The sequence below is a fragment of the Urocampus carinirostris genome, chromosome 16 (assembly GCF_059441175.1).
Source record: "Urocampus carinirostris isolate Australia breed hairy pipefish chromosome 16, RoL_Ucar_1.0, whole genome shotgun sequence".
Taxonomy (NCBI): domain Eukaryota; kingdom Metazoa; phylum Chordata; class Actinopteri; order Syngnathiformes; family Syngnathidae; genus Urocampus; species Urocampus carinirostris.
Window position 1 is genome coordinate 349,585 of NC_142364.1, and position 22,711 is coordinate 372,295.

The following is a 22,711-nucleotide window of genomic DNA, read 5'->3' on the forward strand; positions in this document are numbered from 1 at the left end:
CAGCTGGGCGTCGCCTATTTACACATCTGCAACAAGTTTGTGCTTAGCATTATCGAAGAGATTCACTTCTAAACTCGAAATTTCAGATTTAGGTCATTAAGACAGCGATTTTTTTCAACTCGTTAGTCTTTAACGTTCCTCTTTAGAAGACGTGATCTTAATTTTCGCAGTTCTGTGAGTGGAATTTTCCATTGGATTGGAGAAATTTCGCACATTTTTTGGGGGAATCTGTCAGCGAGCAAAGATGTCTGTTTGGGTGAGGAACCGAGCAAATAAGGAGTCCGAATGCACAATTTGATGACGAATTTTCATTTTCTCCCCCATATTTAATGATTACAGGATGATTTGGATCTGCTGTTGGATTCGCCTTCATCACTGAGTGTGACAGTCAGTTCAATTCATTTCTATTGTTTTCATTAGCGTCAAATTTAGTTTTTTTTTGTTTACTCATTTTCTTCATCTACTCCTCTGAGAATGGTGTCTATCACAATGAATGAAAAAAACTGTACTAGACGAGTTTTGGTGAGTTTGTTGCTGTTCTCGTTGATGTATTATTTTAATGCACTAAGAAAACATCGTTTTTAGGTAACTATAGACTATGTATAACTATTTCATCTCATTAGCCATACCGCTTATCCTCATTAGGGTCGCGGGGGGGCTGGAGCCCATCCCAGCCATCTTCGGGCAGTGGGCAGGGAACAACCTGAACTGGTTGCCAGCCAATCGCAGGGCACACAGGGACAGACAACTCACTTTATCATTCACACCTAGGGACAATTTGGACCGGCCAATCCACATGAAACGCATGTCTTTGGAATGTGGGAGGAAACCCACGCAGGCACGGGGAGAACATACAAACTCCGCGCTGGATTTGAACCCACACAGGAGGTTCCCAAGATCTTAGAACCGTGCCGCACACGCGCTAACCACTGCGCCGCCGTGCTGCCCAACTATCGAACATTTAAATCAAAATTTAGATCTTTTAATATTTGATTTTCCTGTTGATTATATTTTTATATTGTTACTTGACAGGGTTGGGTAGGATTACTTTAACTGGATTACTTTTAAATACTTTTGGATTACTCCAATACCAAATATGCTAATAAAAGACAAAAGAAACTAAATATGAATAAAATGACTCCATTTTGTGCAGGCTTGGGGAGTAACGGAATACATGGAACGGCAAAAATGATGTTTGGATTTATTTTCATTTTGTTTCTGTCGCATTTTATGTTAGTTTTGCCGGAGATCAAAGCCAGGAGAGAAAGCTTACCACGTGTTGTGAGTCATCATTTTATTCATATTTAGTTTCTTTTGTCTTTTATGAGCATATTTGGTATTGGAGTAATCCAAAAGTAATTGGAAGTAATCCAGTTAAAGTAACCCTACCCAACCCTGTTACTTGATTTGACTAATTTCTGCATACATTTACAAGTTATAGTAACTGTAGGTCGAGCTACGAGTAGTTCCCCCCCTCCCCCCCTTCCTGTTTCTCTTCAGACGGTGTCAAGACCAGAACGGAGACAGGACCCACTTGCGTTGCGTTTCTCACAAGTTTTATTGGGAGAAAAAGAAAGGGTTGCGCCCACGATCCGGTGATCGCAGGTCGCTCTGAACGTGGAAGTGGATCTTTTGTGGCGAGCGATGGCGGTGTCAGGAACGGAAAACTGTGTCAGTAGCCGGGACAGGAGAGCAAAAACGTGATTAGGGTCCGAAGCAAGTTGTAAGCTCGGAAAGGAGAGTAGACGTGGTCGGGGACAAATAAGGTCGAAAGCCGGGACGGGAGCGCAGACGTGGTCAGGATCAAAAACGAGTCGAAGCCGGGGACAGACGGGAACAAAAAACAAGACAGGTGGTTTTAGTGGAAGAAAGAGAGAGGGTTGAGCCAACGACCCGGTGGTTGCTGGATGCGAGAAGCGGGTTGCTCTGAACGCGGAAGTGGCTCTCGTGGCGAGCAATGGCGGTGTCTGGAACAGAGAAACGGGTCAGTAGCCGGGACAGGAGAGCAAAAACGTGATCAGGGTCCGAAGCAAGTTGTAAGCCAGGAAAGGAGAGTAGACGTGGTCGGGGACAAAAAAGGTCGAAAGCCGCGACGGGAGAGCAGAAGTGGTCAGGATCAAAAACGAGTTGAAGCCGGGGACAGACGGGAACAAAAAACAAGACAGGTGGTTTTATTGGAAAAAAGAGAGAGGGTTGCGCCCACGATCCGGTGGTTGCTGGATGCGGGAAGCGGGTCGCTCTGAACACGGAAGTAGATCTTAAGTGGTGAGCGATGTCGGTGTCAGGAACGGAAAACCGTGTCAGTAGCCGGGACAGGAGAGCAAAAACGTGATCAGGGTCCGAAGCAAGTTGTAAACTAGGAAAGGAGAGTAGACGTGGTCGGGGACAAAAAAGGTCGAAAGCCGGGACGGGAGAGCAGACGTGGTCAGGATAAAAAACAAGTCGAAGCTGGGGACAGACGGGAACAAAAAACGGGACATGTGGTTTTATGGGACGAAAGAGAGAGGGTTGCGCCCACGATCCGGTGGTTGCTGGATGCGGGTCGCTCTGAACGCGGAAGTGGATCTTTCGTGGCGAGCGATGGCGGTGTCTGGAACGGAGAAACGGGTCAGTAGCCGGGACAGGACAGGAAAAACGGGGTCGGAAGCAAGTCGTAAGCCAGGAAAGGAGAGTAGCCGTGGTTTGGGACAAAAAGAGGTCGAAAGCTGGGACGGGAGAGTAGACTTGGTCAGGATCAAAAACAGGTCGAAGCCAGGGGACAGACAGGAGCAAAAGACAGGTGGGAGTCAGGATCGAAAAAAGGCGGCCTAGTGTTAACTGAGGTTCGCAGACGGACTGACAACAGGGATCAGAATATATAGAATTGTGATTGAATTGGTTCATAGGTCAATTCGAATACTCGAGGGTAGAGTTGAAGAGATTTCTTAGAAGAGGAAGTGGAGATCAACAAGTTGTAACAGGTTTTTGTTACTCAAGCGGTATTTGCATCATATCATGACGCTATCATTAAAAAAAAGAAAAATTAAAATGGAATGGACATGTAGCACCTACGCTGGTAGAGCAAAGGGAATGAAAGCTACAGGACCAGTTCTTGGTTTGATGAGTCGTAAAATGAGTCAAAATACTTATAAATAAAAGCTGGCAATTAAATGAAAAATGGACAAGACAATAGAGAACTTTCAAGATCAATTATAGTAAAAGAACACCCTTATTTTGTCTAAAGTGTTTGATGATAAAACACAAATGTTGTCAATTGTAGTTTACTAACCCGGTTTTATTTCGATTTCAGTGAGATGACGGGTCAGCTACTCTAATTTTGGTTGATAACCTGTTACTAGTCCCAATTTTTATTTTCCCTACGGGGATGAATAAAGTATCTATCTATCTATATGTCTATCTATCTAGACGTCTATCTAGCTATCTAGTCATCTATCTCTAGACATCTAGACGTCTCCTGTCCCGCCTACCGACCAGTTTCTCCGTCCCTGACACCGCCATCGCTCGACATGGAAGATCCACTTCCACGTTCCGAGTACCAGAGCGACTTGCGTCCCGCCTCCAGCGAACACCGGATCGTGGGCGCAGCCCTTTCTCTTCCTTCCAATAAAGAGAAACGCAACGCAAGTGGGTCCTGTCTCCCGTTCTGGTCTTGACAAGAACAGCAACAAACTCACCGAAACTCATCTAGTACAGGTTTTTCGTCCATTGTGAGTTGATGAAGTAAATGAGAGATTTGTTTTTATCCCAAGTAACGTCTTGTCAACCATTGGGTAGAGTATATCGTCTACGCTTTTGTGCCTGTTCTGCCCGAAGCGGGCAAAGAGGAAGGACATGCTATCGCTTCTTGCTATAATGTCTTTATTTACAAAATTTTGCTGAAACCGGGAATAACAAATCATTTTTTCCAACTCTCTTTTTGACAGTGGCTGGATAAACGAAATAGAAACTACGGTATTGCACTTTGATTTGCACTGTTTCTATTCTCCTGGTAAAAAGATGGGCAATTGTAGAGGAAGTATGATTCAGATTCAGATCTACTTTATTGTCATTCTAGTACACGTGTATACAGAACGAAACGTCGATTCATCTGACCCGCACAGTTTCCTTGAAAGTACAGATATAAATAAAATGTTGTATTGAGTTGGAGTATTGAGTACTAATAATATACTAAATAATTATGGCTATGTTTAGTATTTTACAGTAGTGCAAAGAGTGCAAGAGGAGCAGACAGTATGAGCCATGCTTTTTTGTCTTTTTAGGACAAAAAGAAAATAAAATCTGTTTTTTTTTTTAGTCCAAAACAAGGGGGACTGTTAAGGAGAAGGCCAATTTCCAAGTGGATGAGGATGTGGCTGCCATTAGGAAGGCCATCGAAGGCATTGGTAAGATTTTTCAACTACTTGTCCCTCCCAAGTGCGTAAAATTGTGCTAAATAAAGTCTTATATTCCTCCAAAGTGAGTGTCTTGTCCTGGTTTTGAGGACATGAAGTGGACATATTTAAAAGTGCATCTGTTTTTTTTCTCTCTTGTGCTTCTTGTCTCACGGGTCAGATTCAGTCCCTTGACAGGCTGGATCTGGCCCGTGGGCTGCATGTTTGACACCCTTGCTAGAAGCAAACAGGAATATATTCATCTTGAGTTACCCGAGGGACAAAAAACATACAAATTTCCAGTGTTTCATTTTTGTTTTTCAACAGGAACGACGGAAAAGACCTTGATCCAGATTCTGGCCCAAAGGAGTAACGCTCAGCGCCAGCTCATCGCTCTAGCCTACCAGAAAGCCACGGGGAGGGTAAGCTGGCGGGAAAGGAGTCGATCCACTATACAGTGAGCTCATGCAAACTCCACCGCCCCAGGCTTTGATCGCTGACCTGGAGGGGGACACGTGTGGAGAATTGGAGGACTTATTGGTGGCCTTGGTGGAGGCACCTGACGTCTATGACTGCCATCAGCTACGCAAGGCTATCAAGGTCAGCCTCACTCCACGTTTGGTCACTTGCTTGCAACTTAAGCCAACTGAATTCTGGGTATTGTTGCGTTTTTGTGCAAACAATAAACGTAAATATTGTTAGGTTTTAAATATTAAAATGTATCGTTTACCAAATTGTTCGAATTAGTTATCGGACTCCATTAACCAAACACGACCTACATTCACCCAACAATGCGCGCTCATTTCTTGATGGAAAGATGAACGAGAAAAGCCGACATTTTCACACGGGGGCAGATTTCATTTCATAAACAACTTAACTAAGTGAACTCCATCGAAAATAGCCGAATTATTCAAATTAGTGTTGGAGTCTCTGGGGAGCCCTCTCTCTAGTCCTCTAGCTTTTTTCCCTAGGCTCATGCCTTTCTGCAAGATGGTGTGCCGACTCCTCCCATGGACATGCCAATGAAGCCCCCACCGGGCTCCACCACCTCGGAGAAGAACGCTGCGATGTCTGGAATTAACCAAATCAAAACCGAGCGTTTCTACGTCATCAGGGCCTTGTTCTCAAAACATCGCCTGCCGTCCTCCGTCAAGAGTCCTGTTATCAACAGAACTAGACAGAATATTCTGCATTCGGAACGGCGCGACCTGTCATTGAACTATAGCCCACTCGGTGAAAATCTTCATTGCACTCAATACATGTAACTTATATTCAATCGTTTAAAATACTTTATAGTCAAATGTATAAAATCCTTCAGTATTTATATTCTATCTACCTACCTTGGTCGTGTCTCTCGAGGGGTGACCGACAGCAAGACAAACACATACAAAAACAAAAAAAAGGGAAAAAGTAGCAAAAAACACACACACATTTTTTTGAACCATGACCAACCCAAACACCCAAACAAGTTAAGCACTTTGACACCCAAGTCGGTCATACTTTCGTCCCTCCAGATGAAATGAACCTCAAGAAAGCGCCCGAAAGGTCTCGCAAACCCTAGCTACAGGGTCACTAAATGTGAAAGGATGTGGAAGTAAAGCGACTGCGTGGTAGAAAGAGGAGGGGCGGGAGACCGAAAGATCTTTAGTTATAGGGACACTAAATGTGAGAGGATGTGGAAGTAAAGCGACTGAGTGGAAGTAAGAGGAGATCGGAAAGATGATGACTAAAAGGAAGGTTGATGTGTCAGCTATAACAAATAAAAATAAAAATACAAATGCTACCTGGGGCAAATGTAACATTTTGCCAATCATGGCTTAAGATGTCCCTCCATAACGGCGCACGTGAAACAAAATTCTGATATGATAAAAAATTAAAACATTCGAATGCATATACTGCAATTTGTATGTCTTGTAGAAAAAAAGTAACACTCGGATCAGGGTGACACAACACACTCTTCTGTTCAACAGCAAGGCCGGACAGCTTTCACTGGTTTACCCCTGCCGCATCATACAGGTGCGATATAAAATGGTAAAATAACTGACAAGCATATTACTTATACTTGTCACCTCCAGACAATGGCTCATCTTATTAATGATTACAATCCCTCTTATTAGGCAATCAGAAACCTTACTAACACAATGCAGCACCTATTTACTCACGGCAGGATAATTGTGTAAAATAAGTTATTTTTAAATTTTTAAATCGGGGCGGCAGTAACTCAGGAGGTAAAGCGCTCGTCTTGGGACCAAGGGATGCCAGTTTGAATCCCGGCTCGTCCGTGTTACATGTTGAAGTGTCCTTGGGTAAGACACTGAACCCCTAATACCCCCAATAAGCAGGTTAGCGCCTTACATGGCTGCAAGGCCGCTATTGGGAAATGTGGAGCAGATTGTAAAGCGCTTTGGGAAGTCATTGACTTGAAAAGCACTATAGAAATGCAGATCATCATTAAATCTACCAAATAAGATCCCAATGAAAAATAAAAAGCTCTGTCGCGAACCGACTCCGCCCCCGAGTAAAAACCAGCTTCGCAAGGCTCGCCTTACCTTAGACTTAAATTTTTTCAGAAGCCTTTTTTTTTCAGTGTTAGAAGTGCTGATAGTTAGCTCTGTAGCGTTAGCATGTACATATTAGCCAAAGTCGGGCGAGCGATTTACTAAAACGTGACAGCAGAGGGACTCTCCAATATTTGAAAAATGTTGAAGAAAACTAAGCAGAGCTCCCTATGAATAATTAGCAGCTGTTTTGTACAAAACAGTCCCCAGTGGAAGCCTATTTTCAGTTTTAAAAGCTAGTTAGCTCTGTAGCGTTAGCATGTGCACATTAGCAGAAATCTAGCTAATCAATAACAAATGTGTGAGCAGATTGACTCACAATTTTTGAGAACTACTAGAGCTCCTGATGAAAATAAGCAGCTGTGTTGTGCACTGACTCTGCCCCCAGTGAAAACCAGCTTCGCAGGGCTCGCCTCACCTTAGACATGACTTAATTCAAATCATCTGAAACGTTTTTTTTTCATTTTTAAGAGCTTAACTGTAGATGATTATCCAAAATCCAGCAAAAATTTGACTCCCAATGCTTTCCAGGGTGCCGGGACGACCGAGAGCACCTTGACGGAACTCTTGACGTCAAGATCCAACCGGCAGATTCGAGCCATGTCCGACGTGTACCTGGCAGGTCGGTGTACCCGAGATGTTGCCCTTAAAGGGAATACAAAAAACATTTCCTTTTTTTTTTCACTTAGGCACAAAACATATAGTGTTCCTCCCCACAATCATGCATATATGTTTCAAAATATTCCAAACTTCAGACTGTTTTCAGGGTTCCATGCTTTAATCATCAAAAGCTGCTTAGTGTACATTTACGTGTCATCTTGTACAGCGTGCGTTCCTTTTTTGCCTTGACTCATTTTAGGTATGTGATTGTGACTTTTCCTTTCATGTTTTTCACCGCATGTCTTGCAATGAATAAAATACTGTCCAGATAGCTCCCCATTAGCGTGTGGGCTCCCAACGGCTTCCAGTTTTGTTTGGTCTAGGTTAGCCCCGTTAGCAGTCGGCTAGCTGGCTGGCCTGCTGTGCTCATTGTAATTTCTTTGGGTTTGTTTGTTGCTGCCGTAGTAGCATTTTTGTTGTTGGCTCGCGGGTATCCTGGATGCTTACTGCTACAGCTAGCCTCCTTTTTATTTTCACCAATCGGTTTTGGTTCTTTTTATGTTGCATCTAGCTAGCCTGCCGTGATTATTTGGTATATTTACGGCTGGATTTGTATTTTTTTGTTGTTAACTCCATGTTATCCTGGTTGCCAACTGCATGCTTTTGCTTGGCCAGCCTTTTGATATTCTGCCGATCGGTCCTGGTTAGCCATCTTTTGCCGGCTTGCCTGCCTTGTCACGGCTAGGTTAGCCTCTGTGTGTGTTATTTTTGCCGGTTTGTGCCCCGTTTTTGGCTACTCATCATTTGTTGCTTTGACTAATAAACATGTAAACCAATATGGTGACTGTTATGCTAGGGTTCTTCATATGAGGTCACATCTCAGGAAGTCAAAGACGAGAAAGACATTTTTCAAAATGCATTGTCATGGAAAATATCAATGACGTATAGATATTAAGGAAAAAACATGCATTATTTTTTTTCACATTTTGTACGTTTTAGAATTTTGGTATCCCTTTTAGACCCTTACGTATTTGTCCTAGAAACTGGAAGAACACTGCTCGGCGACTTAGCGGCGGAGGTGTCAGGAGATTACGGCAAGGCGCTCCTGATTTTGGCGGAGGTGAGTCCGCCCCTATTTACAAGCAAGGACTTCGACCCCCTCACTCCAGTTTTTTCTCGGCAGGGCAAGAGAGACGAAAGCGCCGGCGTGGACGCCGCTAAAGCTCGAGCGGATGCCAAAGTACACGGGGGCACAGTTTTTTGTTTTTCACGGAAGGACGGAGCTAAAAAAAATGGTTTGAACATCTGCAGGCTTTGTACGAGGCTGGAGAAAAAAAGTGGGGGACGGACGAGGACCGGTTCATCCAGGTCTTGTGCCGCACGAGCGTCCCTCAGCTGAGGCGGAGTGAGGCGCTTTTTGTCTGTACTTCAATATTTTGGGGAAACAAGTATTATTTGACGCGTTACAACAGAAAAAATGTCAATGGGGGTGAGGCATTGGCTAGCGGCGTTATGAGTCTTCGGTACTGTCCGTAATCATGGGAAATGTGAACTCTCTACCAAATAAGACCGACAAACTGGCTGTGCTGGTGAAAAACAAAGCGTACAGGGAGTGCAGTTTGCTGTGTTTTACGGAAACGTGGCTCACGTCTAGCTAACGGAGCTACCCGGCTTCAGCGCTGTTAGGGCAAACAGAGTCACAAAAGCCTGCGGGAAGCGGAGAGGAGGCGGACTCGCTATCTACCTAAACACGAGGTGGTGTAACCCTGGGCACAAAGATTTCCATCTGCTGCAGGGACATCGAACTTTCGGCCTAGCGTGTGACGTCATCCACTCCGCTGTTGCTAAACTACAACACAGCACCCTGAGGCCATCCTGTTTATCTGCTGGAAGTGTGAATTTTCCAACGGGGATGAAGAAAGTATTTATCTATCTATCTATCTTGACGTCCAGGAGGACATGCTAATGATTAAGATTGCAAAAGTCAAACCAAATACCATATATACTAGCATAAGCCAAATTTAGAACAGTAAAATACAATAGTTAAATGAGGGGGTCAGCTTAAGAACAAAAAGAACACAAGGGGGCGTAAGACAGGCAGACCACCCATGTTGATCAGCGCTCGACAGTGTTTGAGAGAGACTATCTCATTTTATTGTGATTTGGTGTTTTCTATTTCCTTTTTTGTCCATAACAGGTCCCGAGAAAGTTGGTGATAAAGGGAAATATTGTGGAAACCGGTGAAAACCAAAATGATTTACAAGTAGATAGATAGGGGGAGGAAATTTCTGCCATGCTTTACTTTGGATGTAAAGATTGAGCGTGCCCTTGTGGAGATTGACTCATAAGTTTTAGAGAAAGAGAAAGGGAGAAAAAGCAAGAGAAAGAGGGGGAAGGAAAGAGAGCGATAAACAGATAGGGAGAAACAGTGAGAGAAAAAGAACAGAATTGAGTTATGAGTGGAGAAAGAGGGAAAAAAGAAACAAATGAAGAAAGAAGAGAAAGATAAAAAGAATAAAATAAGTGAAACAGAGGAAGAAAGAAAGAGTGAGCAGGGGAAAGAGAGGGATCAAAAAAGGGGAAAGAGAAGTTGAGAAGGAAAGAGAAAGTAAGATAATTACAGCGTAATATACAGAGAGAGGAAATAGAAAGAGTTGCAGTGAGAGAGAAATAGAGAAGAGAGCAAAAAGAAAAAGAGTGAGCAGGAGAAAGAAAGAGAAAGGGAGGGAGGAAAAAAATAAAGATTAAAGTGAGAGAGAAATAGAGAAATACTACCACAGCTGTTCTGCAAGTGTTAACAGGCTTGGGCAACATCAAGTGGACATATTTAAAATTGCAGCTCATTTTCCTCTTGCGCTTCTCTCACTGTTGTATTGCGGGCCGGATTCAAACCATTAGTGGGCCTGATCCGACCCGCACCTGTGGTCTAAACTGAATTGTTTTTTTAGCTTGACTTTTGCATATCTTTGTTGGAACAGCTCTGCTAAACTACAAGAACCTAAGCAAGAAAACTCTCCAGGAAAGCATCGAGAGCGAGATGTCCGGAGATCTGAAGGAGCTTTTGGTGGCAGTAGGTGAGAGACTTAGGACAAGAGATTCCTTTGTTTCCATTTTTTAACATTTTGCCACCTGCAGTCAAATGTGTGAAGAGCGTTCCGGCCTACCTGGCGGAGCAGCTGTACTTCTCCATGCAGGTAAGCGCTTTGTCAACAGGTGGAACCCGGTCAAAACAATCCCACTACGGTGGAACCTCGGTTCTCGACCGTAATCCGTTCCAGAACCCTGTTCGAAAACCGATTTGTTCGATCACCGAAATCATTTTTCCCATTAAAAAGAATGTAAATCGTTTTAATCCGTTCCAACACCCTGAATGTTTACCTTGAATGTTTAACGTAAACATCAAGCTAACCCAGGCTAATCGTACGACCGCGTTATCGTAATTTTCCGTACGAAAGATTACGCTAACATGAACGTGTAAAAATAAAAAAATCAGGTCGTTTACAAGTCATTTAGCACCCGGGTCTCCACAACAAGTGGTGAGCGGTTCATTGGAAAGGGGGCTCCGTTCCAACACCCTGAATGTTTACCTTGAATGTTTAACATAATGCTAACCCAGGCTAATCGTACGTTCGCGTTATCGTAATCTTCCGTACGAAAGATTACGCTAACATGAACGTGTAAAAATTTCTAAAAAAAAGGATAAAGAAAAGAATTATGAATAGGATTTCTTACCTTTGTGGTTCTGGTCAGCAGAAGGCGCAGGCAAGATCAGACACTCGCACACCTTCATATTTGGCTATTATCTCATCTCATCAGCTGCACGGCTTATCCTCAGTAGGGTCGCGGGGGTGCTGGAGCCCATCCCAGCAATCATCGGGCAGTGGGTAGGGGACACCCTGAACTGGTTGCCAGCCAATCGCAGTGCACACAGGGACAGACAACTCACTCGCTCATTCACACCTAGGGACAATTTGGACTGGCCAATTCACCTGAAATGCATGTTTTTTTGGGGGGAATGTGGGAGGAAACCTACGCAAGCACGGGGAGAACATACAAACTCCGCACAGGAAGTCTGCAGCTGGATTTGAACCCACGCAGGAGGTTCCCATGACTTGAACTGTGCCGCACATGCGCTAACCACTGCGCCGCCGTGCTATATGGCTATTATTTCTTTCTTAAATGCAATAGTTGTACGCACTACTTTTCTTTTTTCACCTGTAGCAACTTTGCCGCTTGCACTGACTTTCTTCGGAGGCATAATAAGGGGCTAAAACACCCGTACGCCGCTCAGCATCGCCCCCTAGCGTACGCACTCACGCATTACCGGCGTTCGAACTCCGAGAATTTCTCCATTTTTGGTCGGACTCCGATTTGTTCGAACCGAGAGGCGTTCGAAAACCGAGGTTCCTCTGTATTTGCTTTCTAGTCACGTGACCTACCCAGAGATCTTAGAGTCAAGTTCGGTATGTCTTCAGGGTTTAGGAACCCGTGAGTCTACGCTGACCCGGATCCTGGTCAGCCGCTCGGAAATCGACCTGCTGGACATCCGAGCGGAGTTCAAAAAGCTGTTTGGATTTTCTCTTTACTCCAAGCTGGAGGTCAAACAAACACAGAATCACTCAAAATGGTCAAACGGATGAATAACACCAATGTTCCCTCTAATTTTCCTTACGGGTCTGAGCGTTCACACAAAGTCGTTGAGCAACGCTTGAAAAAACAGTGAGCAACGGCAATCCCAAGTGTGGCAACTAAATCTATTATCAAACATGTCCAAAACAAGTTATATTTTGCAGTTTCCGGCAATGCAAAATTATTTTTCACTTTTGAAGAATTGACTCATGTACGATTGCAAAGTGTGTAATTTGTTTTTACAATTCTTTCACAAGATTTCCATTTTTTTCCCTGGTATCTTTTGTCGCATAATACTAACATTTTTGGGAGCTTATTGAGTCGGTTGCACGATACACAACTGTAATTGATCACATTTTATAGTGGAAGTACAATGTTGGCAACAAGATTGACTTGGTATCATTGGAAATTATTTGAATGCAACACAAACCTTTTCTTTTTTCCTGTTTTTTTTTTTCTTTAATTCCTTTTAAAAAAATCTCAGTTTTTTTTACTAGCTGTTACTTTTTTCTTTTTGTTTTCTATTTTACTTTTTTTCCCTTTGTTTTTTTCCATTTTTCTGTCTTTTTCTGAATTTTTCCTTTTCTCTTCCTCCTGTTTCTTTTTTTCACTACTTTTTGATTTTAGTATTTTTCTCTTTTGTTCTATTCCCCCTTCCTCTAAGTCATTTTGTGCATAATTTTATATAATATTTGGTCATGTTGGGATTAAAGAAGCAAAAACAACCCGAAGAGCCGTCTGGGACCCGAAAGAGCCGGTTTCTTTTTAGTGAGCCGAGCCGAAGAAGCCGATTCTCGAAAAACTCTGCTAACTTTACTCAACTTCCTTCTACTTCGACCTGGACTTCAAAATATCGCATTTAGAACACAGCGTCAGGGGAACCTGTGTATTTTACCTTCATGTACTGTAACTTTGACTTAATTAGCAATTTCGAGCCCTGTTTTTTGTGAGCTGGCTCGATTTTCTTGTGCGCGGAAAAGCTTAGAGGGAACATTGCGCTGGCTAGATTTTCTTGTGCGCTGGGAATGTGCGGGCAGTGCGCAGCTTAGAGGGAACATTGACTTATACAACTTTTTTGCTTCTCTCTGCAGTCGGAAGTGTCCGGCAGCTACGGTGACGCCTTGAAACTTCTCTGCGGCCAAGACTAAGCTCGTGTTCGTCCCCAAAAGACCACAAAATAAAAGCAAAGCCAGATATTATGTAAAAAAAAGGACTTTATTGTAGCGTTTTATTCAAGTTACTATAACCGACCCCCACGCACGTCATGAGGACTTTGTCTCCGCCCTTTCGTTCGTCCTCCGAAGGCTTGCTCACTTCCATTTTGAACATGATCTGGAAAAAATCTCGGATGTGTCTGAGGAACTCCATCCTGTGGAGACAAGTGCAAGGGAATGAATCCATAGAGGAACAATCGGGTCTCTCATGGAAATTAAGAATCCAATCATTGAATTGAATTGTAGGGTTACTTTAACTGGATTACTTTCAATGACTTTTGGATGAAATACCAAATATGCTAACAAAAGAAACTAAATATGAATCAAATGATGACTCGCAACACGTGGTAAGCTTTCTCTCCTGGCTTTGATCACCGGCAAAACGAACATCAAATGCGACAGAAACAAAATGAAAATAAATCCAAACGGCTTGCCGACCTCATTATTGCCGTTTCATGTATTCCATTACTCCCCAAGCCTACACAAAATGTAGTTTAATAAGTAAAAGCAATCAAGTTAAAGTAACCCTACCCAACCATGCACAATAATCATTAGGTCGATAATGGCAAAAAAATGACATTGCTAATGGTAAATGGTCCGCATTCATACAGCGCTTTTCAAGTCACTGAAGACCTCCCAAAGTGCTTTACAATGTGCTTCACACTTACCCATTCACACACACACACACACCAATGGGGAGTCAGCCATGCAGGGCACAGACCTGCTTATTGGGGGCATTAGGGATTCAGTGTCTTGCCCAAGGACACTTCGACATATAACACGGAGGAGCCGGGAATCGAACCTGCGACCTCTTGATCCCAAGACGAGCGCTTTACCTCCTGAGCTAAAATCAGTCCATTGACATCAAAAGAACCAGATAGCCTTACTATAATGATGAGATGGAACTACTTCTACTTGGACATAAAATGGGACATTCCCAAGACTAATTTAATTGAAAACAAAATAGTCATGCTTAAAACATCCATTTCCTGTGTCGCTTATCCCCGGTAGGGACGCGGGAGTGCCGGAGCCCATCCCAGCTATCTTCGAGCAGTGGGACACCCTGAACTGCTTGCCAGCCAATCACAGGGACAGACAAGTCACTCGCTCATTCCCACCTAGGGACAATTTGGACTGGCCAATTCACCAGACATGCATGTTTTTGGGAATGTGGGAGGAAACCCACGCAGGCACAGGGAGAACATGCAAACTCAACATGGAGAGGCTGTGGTAGCTGGAATTAAGCCTGGACTTCTCACGTGGGGCCGCGTGCTAACCACCCAACGGCTGTGACGCAGATAATTTAATCATCTCATCTCATTAGCTACACCGCTTATCCTCAGTAGGGTCGCGGGGGTGCTGGAGCCCATCCCAGCAATCATGTTTTTCTTAATTTTATATGATAATACTAAAACAAGAATAAAGTGAGCACAATTGTCTATCATGCCACATATCAGAAAATGATGCTTTTTCGTTTCAGGGAAAAAAAAAATAACTTTTTTTTATCTTTCTTGGGATTTGGGTTGGAGTTTGGACTGTTTTAGAAGCAGACCTTCTCTTACATTCACCACTTTCATGATACACTAACAAATCAAAACAAAAAAACTGGGGACAAGCATTTCATTCTCCAGCACCACCAGAGCCCTAATTTCCTGGAACATAATGTGTCCTGCCCTGAACAATTATGATAAAAGAAAAGCAGAAAGAAACAGTGGAAAATAAAGCATAAGGGCTCTTTGAACTCTTAAGAATAAGATAAAGAAGACAATTATTAAAATATGATACAAAATATTATACCTTTAACTTTTTAAGGACACCAAAAATGTCTGCGGTGTCCTTAAGTTCAAAAATATTTTTTTCTCTATTCGGCATGTGTCAAAAACGTCCAACTGAGTTCAAACAGCCTTTATATAGTTATTTTACCACGCCTATCTGCTTTCATTTTACTTTCATCATCGGTGTTCCGGCCATGAATCGCATATCGTGGTGGCCATGGTTTTCTTTAATAGTAGGATGAAAATGGTGAAAGTAAGAAATGCCAACCCAAACCCCCAAAGATCATTTAACAAACATAGCGTTTATTTCAGCGCATTAGGGCGGCATTAGCTCGTCTTGGGATCAAGGGGTCGCAGGTTCGATTCCCGGCTCTTCCGTGTTATATGTCGAAGTGTCCTTGGGCAAGACACTGAATCCCTAATGACCCCAATAAGCTGGTAGGAGCCTTGCAATGGCAAGGTGCAATGATGACTTCAGCCAGAAGATGGCATCAGCAAGGAGAATATTTTTCAAGTTAAATACACCACCTTTGAACAGAATCTCACCAAAGTTGAGGATCATGCCCATGTCACGGATTTCATTTGGTTAAGCCACAGGCGTCAAACAGGCGGCCCGCGGGCCAGATCAGGCCCGATGAGGGATTGAATCAGGCCCGCGAGACAACACTCAGAGAAGTGCAAGAGAAAAACAAGCTGCAGGTTGAAATATGTCAACTTGATGTTGCCAAAGCCAGGCGCCTCGAACAAAGACACTGTACTTGTATTTATTGCTCTCTCTCTCACCCCTTTTCTCCCACTCTTTGTCTCTCTTTTTCTCTGCTTTTTTTTTTTTACTTCTTTTGCTCTAACTTTTTTCCTTTTCTCTTTCTCTCTTCCTACCCTTTGCGCTTTCTTTTCTTTTCTCTCCCTTTGTCTTTCAATTTCTTTGGATTTCTTTCTTCCTCTCCCTCTTTCCCCCTCTCTCACGACTTTTTATCTTTTGTTTCTCACGCCCTCTCCCTCTCTCTCTTTTTCTTTCTTTGTCCCGCCCTCTCTTTTCCCTCCCTCTTTCTCTTATTTCTTTATCTCTCTTTTTCTTTCTCTTTAATCTACTAGTCCGGCCCCCGACAGAATAATTGTTCTATCGTGTGGCCCCCGAGTTCAAATGAGTTTGACACCCCTGGCTTAAGCGGAGCACACGAGGGAAATACCATTCGTCACCTGGAGAGAAAAAAAGAGACACCGTCTGGCTGTTGCGGGGTACAGCGAAGGCACCGCCAATCTTCAGTTATCATAGTACTGTACTTGAGGGAGACACAGCACCGGTACCATGATAACTGAAAATGGACAGTTCATGGTTCAGTCCTCCGACTTCCTCCACTCAAACTGAAAACCTTTGTGGCCGTCTAGAAAAAGACAAAGAAAGGGGGCGGAGCTTACGCATAGGGTGAAAGCGGTCCCAGCAACATCTTGGACACGTCCTGCTGGCCTAGAGTCATCAGGAGCAGCGCCAGGCTCTGATTGGACGAATCCACGCAGCCGCCCTGCAAGCGTGGACACATCGGGTTCACATAAATGAAAACAATCGCGACTGTTTTTCTCTAATATTTTATTCATTGCAAGACACGCGGTGAAAAACATGAAAGGAAAAGTCACAATCACATACCTAAAATGAGGCAAGGCAAAAATGGAATGCGCGCTGTGCATTTGTCTAAAATTTCCGCAATCTTTTAGCCTGACTTGAGTCACCAATATACAATTCTTTTTCTTACATACCGGAAGTGCCAAAAGCTGAAAATGATTTTTCAGAATGGAAAAAGACAATTTGCTCGTAGCTGCCTTCAAGCGTGTCATTTTTAAAGGGACAGTATATATTATTCAGCAACTCCTAGTCACAAAAATGTAAAAATAAAATTAATTTGAAAAATACATAATCTATTGTATAAATCAGTGTCTAAAATTCATGACAAAAAGTTACCTGCCCAGCCACAAAGTTGCCTGCCCCACTTTTCCACAACTTGAAACACAATAAGAGGACTCATCGCAAAAAAAAAAAAAAACATTGTTGCTAAGTATTAAGGATTGATCATTAGAATATATATATATATAACAGAACACTTGCGTCGACTGCTACAAGCCACGTGAACTCCTCTTTCCACGAGGTTTTTAATGTACATTTACGTTTTGTAGCGTCATACATTTTGTTGGCTTCTTTTGAATCTTTCTTACGGGGCTGAGGTTTTGGCTTGATTCCTAATCACTTATCCATTTTTCTTGTGTTCTCTGACCGTCTACTTTGGAAATGCACGACCTTAAAACACTCGGGTAGGTCCGGAAGCATGAAGCTTTTCGATGCAGGCTTCTGATTGGCTGTATGCAAATTGCCAAACGAACCGAAATTCCGAAATTCCCAAACCGGACGAAGATTTCAAATTCGGAATAAAGCCAACGTTTGAAACCCAAAATTCAAGCATTATCCTGACCTTGAAAACACAACATTAAATTCAAGCATTTTCAAGGATTTCAAACACCCGTACAAACCCTGTAGACTATTGCTACTTTTTTATTACCTAAGTATAAGCCTTTAGCTAAATTGTACTTCTATTTTATCTTGAATTAGGACTTTTCTAGTGCATCTGCATTTTGTTTTTAATTTCAACGCATGGGACAGTGTAAAACCTAATTTGATTCCTCAATATGTTAAGTCTATCCAAAGAAATTGACAAATAAAATGGAGTTTGATGTTACCGAGAGTGTCCAGCAGATGGCACTGTAAAGAACCAAGGAATCATTAGCAGCGTCAAAACAAAGAAAGGGCCTGTTTTGGTTCTTTCGCTTTTCATAAAAATGCGTATTTCATGATTAGCTCTAAACTGGCGCAGTAAATTATCTTTGAATGAAAACTTTATTCGAACATTAAAATAAAAACAACAAAAACAATAACTGAACAACAAAATAATGTTACATAACATTTTCGAAAAGGGGTAGTAAGAAGCAGATGCTTTTTTTCCCTACCCCTTCATCTCCCCTATTAAATACACCAATGATAACCACAACTATAGTAATAATATTTATAACAACAGTTATGATCAGGGTTGGGTAGGGTTACTTTAACTGGATTACTTTCAATTACTTTTGGATTACTCCAATACCAAATATGCTCATAAAAGACAAAAGAAACTAAATATGAATAAAATGACTACATTTTGTGCAGGCTTGGGGAGTAACGGAACACATGGAACGGCAAAAATGATGTTTGGATTGATTTTCATTTTGTTTCTGTCGCATTTTATGTTCGTTTTGCCGGAGATCAAAGAGATCAAAGCCAGGAGAGAAAGCTTACCGCGTGTTGCGAGTCATCATTTTATTTATATTTAGTTTCTTTTGTCTTTTATTAGCATATTTGGTATTGGAGTCATCCAAAAGTAATTGAAAGTAATCCAGTTAGTAACCCTACCCAACCCTGGTTATGATATAACAATAGCAACAATAACAACAAAGTTAACCGTAGTTCTAGACTCACTATTCCCAATCTACCCCATTTTCTTTATCTCTGTATTCCACCAGTAATGTTTTTTGTATTTAAATTTGAACAAGTGAATAGTTGGGACATTGTTCCAAAGTTTGACTCCACACACAGACACACACATACTTTTCCTGGTGGTTCTCACCTTTGGATTATGAATTTACCACAGCCCCTTAAATGATAATTCCCCTCTTTCCGAATGAATCATTTATGTATTTTTTCTGGCACTATGTTGTTGTTGACCTTAAATAGCAGTTGTGCAGTGAAAAATTTTACTAAATCATCCAATTTTAATAATTTAGATCATAAAATTCGTAGTATTTAGTCGCTCTGACATACAAAAACACCCAAGTAGATCAATGAGTTTCCACCCTCTTTTTCCTCCAACTTAACACAACGCCCTCACTCTAAAAAGCCATTATCACATCTACACTTTTCCTCCCTTGTCCTGTCGAGATCTTGACTTACATTATCCGGCGCTCGTCCGTCCGCGCCGTTTTTGGCGTAGCGTCCAAAAACAAAATGTCCGTGGCGTGTGCTTGCTTTACTACGGGCGAGCTCTACTCATTAACCAGAAAGCAAACATTAAGAAGCGGCTTGTTTTTGCGAGATCACAACAATTCCGGCCAGGGAAAATCGATATCCACGCCCGAGTTTCCTCCCAATAAAAGAGGCGCAAAAAGGGACGGAGACAAACAGCGAGGACTTGGGTCTGCGGACAGCACTGAGGACGACCGGTCTGGCACAAGATTCCCCTTTCAGAGTTAATGAGCGATAGCCTGACCCGCTAACTGGACTCACATGGCGCCAATAAGCAGCACACAAACAAAAATGCCAAGAATTCCATTATTAGTTCCTGACCTTATCCGTCACCTTCAGGACAAAAAGCCTAAATCAAATAGGGATCAACAACCTAAGTTGCATGTTTTGGTAAAACCTGGGATAACTGAAGCTGAAATTGGGGCGAATTGGGGATAATGATCAAAATCTGACGTCAGGTATCGCCAAAAAGAAATAAAAAGATCCAGTAATTAGACACTTGACGCTACGTTATACTATTAAATCAGTAAACACTACTTTTAAAAATAGATAAGCATTTATCTTATCTAAAAAAATGTAGAAGTAGGAGCACAATTTGGTCGTGTCTCCTCGTCTTTATTATGTAGACAAGGCACCGGAGAGACCGGATTACGAGTCACTTTAGCCACACTATAATATTCAATTAGCCGACACTGTTAGGATACATTTATGTTCCACATTAGAATTAATCTACCTTTTATACACAAGTAGGAGCACAATTTGGTCGTGTCTCCTCGTTTTTATTGCGTACACAAGGCACTGGAGAGACCGGATAACGAGTCACTTTAGCAACATTATAATATTCAATTAGCCGACACTGTTAGGATACATTTATGGTCCTCATTAGAATGAATCTACATTTTCTACACTAGTAGTAGAACAATTTGGTCGTGTCTCCTCGTCTTCATTATGTACACAAGGCACTGGAGGGACCGGATTACGAGTCACTTTAGCGACACTATAATATTCAATTAGCCGACACTGTTAGAAGGATATTTTTATGGTCCTCATTAGAATAAATCTACATTTTATACACTAGTAGGAGCACAATTTGGTCGTGTCTCCCCGTCTTTATTATGTACACAAGTCACTGGAGAGACCGGATTATGATTCACTTTAGCGACACTATAAAATTCAGTAAGCCGACACTACTTAATGGAAGGATACATTTATGTTCCTCATTAGAATGAATCTACATTTTCTACACTAGTAGTAGAACAATTTGGTCGTGTCTCCTCGTCTTTATGATGTACACAAGGCACTGGAGAGACCGGATTACGAGTCACTTAAGTCACACCATAATATTCAATAAGATGACTACTTGTTAGGATACATTTGTGTTCCTCTTTAGAATGAATCTACATTTTTACACTAGTAGTAGCACAATTTGGTCGTGTCTCCTCATCTTTATTATGTACACAAGGCACTGGAGAGACCGGATTACGAGTCACTTTAGTCACACTATAAAATTCATTAAGCCGACACTACTCGTTAGAAGGATACATTTATGTTCCTCATTAGAATGAATCTACATTTTCTACACTAGTAGTAGAACAATTTGGTCGTGTCTCCTCGTCTTTATTATGTACACAAGGTACTGGAGAGACCGGATTACGAGTCACTTTAGTCACACTATAATATTCAATAAGCTGACAGTACTTGTTAGGATACATTTGTGTTCCTCTTTAGAATGAATCTACATTTTCTAAAGTAGTAGTAGAACAATTTGGTCGTGTCTCCTCGTCTTTATTATGTACACAAGGCACTGGAGAGAACGGATTACGAGTCACTTTAGTCACACTATAAAATTCATTAAGCCGACACTACTCGTTAGAAGGATACATTTATGTTCCTCATTAGAATGAATCTACATTTTCTACACTAGTAGTAGAACAATTTGGTCGTGTCTCCTCGTCTTTATTATGTACACAAGGTACTGGAGAGACCGGATTACGAGTGACTTTAGACACACTATAATATTCAATAAGCTGACAGTACTTGTTAGGATACATTTATGTTCCTCAGTAGAATTAATCTACATTTTCTACAGTAATAGTAGAACAATTTGGTCGTGTATCCTCGTCTTTATGATGTACACAAGGCACTGGAGAGACCAGATTATTAGTCACTTTAGCCACACTATATTTATGTTCCTCATTAACAAAAATCGACATTTTCCACACTAGTCGTAGCATAATTTGATCGTGTCTCCTCTCTACTTCTTCATAATGTGTGTGAGAAACTGGAACAACATGGTCATTCGTCCTCATACACCATTCTATATTGTTCAATCAGTCGACACTACTTGTTAGAAGGATTACATTTATGTTCCTCATTAAAAGAAATCTGCATTTTCTACATTAGTCGTAGCACAATTTGATCGTATCTCCTCCAAACAGGCGGCCCGTGGGCCGGATCAGGCCCACCAAGGGTTTTAATCCGGCCCTTGAGACAACACTGAGAGAAGCGGAAGAGAAAAATGAGCTGCAGTATCACACGAGTCCACTTGATGCCACCCAAGCCAGGCACCACTCAAAAAGCATTTGTAGTAGTATTTCTCTCTCTCTCTCTTTTTCTTTCTCTCTCTCTTTTTCCCATTCACCCACTCTGTTTCTTCTTTAGCTCTCTTTTTTCCTCCCTCTTTTCAACTCTCTATTACTCTTTCTTTCATTCTCTTTTTTTACTTCTTTCTCACCCCCTTTCTTTCTATTTCTCACTCTTATTTTGTCTTTCTCTATCATTTTTATTGCTCTCTCTCTTTTCCTCACTCATTCTCTTTCTTTCTCATGCTTAATCTTTTTCCCTCTCTTTCGTTCCGTCTTTTTCTGTTTTTTTTTTCATTTATTTAATTTATGCCTCTCTCTTACCTTCTTTCTTTATTTACTTCTTTCTCATTCTTTTCAGACCTCTATTCTTTATCACTTGTTTCAGTTTTTTCTTGGGTTCTCTCTCTTTCTCTTCCCTCTTCTTCTCATTCTGAGCCCCCTGCCCCCCCCCTCTCTCTCTCTTCTCATTCTGTGCCCTCTCTCTCTCTTCCCTCTTCTCATTCTGTGCCCCCTCTCTCTTGCTTCTTGTTCTCATTCTGTGGCCCCTCTCTCTCTTCCCTCTTCTTCTCATTCTGTGGGCCCCTCTCTCTCTTCCCTCTTCTTCTCATTCTGTGGGCCCCTCTCTCTCTTCCCTCTTCTTCTCATTCTGTGCCCTCTCTCTCTCTTCTTCTCATTCTGTGCCCTCTATCTCTCTTCTTCTTCTCATTCTGTGCCCTCTATCTCTCTTCTTCTCTTTCTGTGCCCTCGCTCTCTCTTCTTCTTCTCTTTCTGTGCCCTCTCTCTCTCTCTTCGTCTTCTCTTTCTGTGCCCTCTCTCTCTCTTCTTCTCATTCTGTGCCCTCTCTCTCTCTCTCTTCTTCTCATTCTGTGCCCTCTCTCTCTCTCTTCTTCTCATTCTGTGCCCCCTCTCTCTCTCTTCTTCTCATTCTGTGCCCT

The 22,711-nt window shown here is 42.2% G+C and overlaps 2 protein-coding genes across 2 annotated transcripts in view; one reads left to right on the plus strand and one right to left on the minus strand.

Moving 5' to 3' along the window:
* anxa3b (annexin A3b) lies at positions 1 to 13,370 on the plus strand. The gene is made up of 13 exons (XM_088355492.1): positions 1 to 256; positions 340 to 387; positions 4,295 to 4,382; positions 4,698 to 4,792; positions 4,857 to 4,970; positions 7,460 to 7,550; positions 8,569 to 8,648; positions 8,712 to 8,768; positions 8,840 to 8,933; positions 10,507 to 10,602; positions 10,664 to 10,722; positions 12,004 to 12,126; positions 13,249 to 13,370. Exons 1-13 carry the CDS (start codon positions 245 to 247, stop codon positions 13,303 to 13,305), a joined length of 1,014 nt encoding a protein of 337 aa, XP_088211618.1. The 5' UTR covers positions 1 to 244; the 3' UTR covers positions 13,306 to 13,370.
* The window catches only part of rcl1 (RNA terminal phosphate cyclase-like 1), a 19,393-nt gene continuing 10,035 nt past the window's right edge, over positions 13,354 to 22,711 (minus strand). The window contains exons 8-9 of the mRNA XM_088355489.1: positions 16,566 to 16,669; positions 13,354 to 13,526 (exon numbers count right to left, since the gene is read on the minus strand). Of these exons, the coding sequence (XP_088211615.1) occupies positions 13,373 to 13,526; positions 16,566 to 16,669 (258 nt within the window). The 3' untranslated portion in view covers positions 13,354 to 13,372. The remainder of the gene's footprint in view (positions 13,527 to 16,565; positions 16,670 to 22,711) is intronic.

Coding starts and splice junctions, on each gene's coding strand:
- anxa3b (XM_088355492.1), top strand. Junction 10,723..12,003: donor AGCTGTACTTCTCCATGCAG/GTAAGCGCTTTG, acceptor GTATGTCTTCAG/GGTTTAGGAACCCGTGAGTC. Junction 12,127..13,248: donor CTCTTTACTCCAAGCTGGAG/GTCAAACAAACA, acceptor TTCTCTCTGCAG/TCGGAAGTGTCCGGCAGCTA.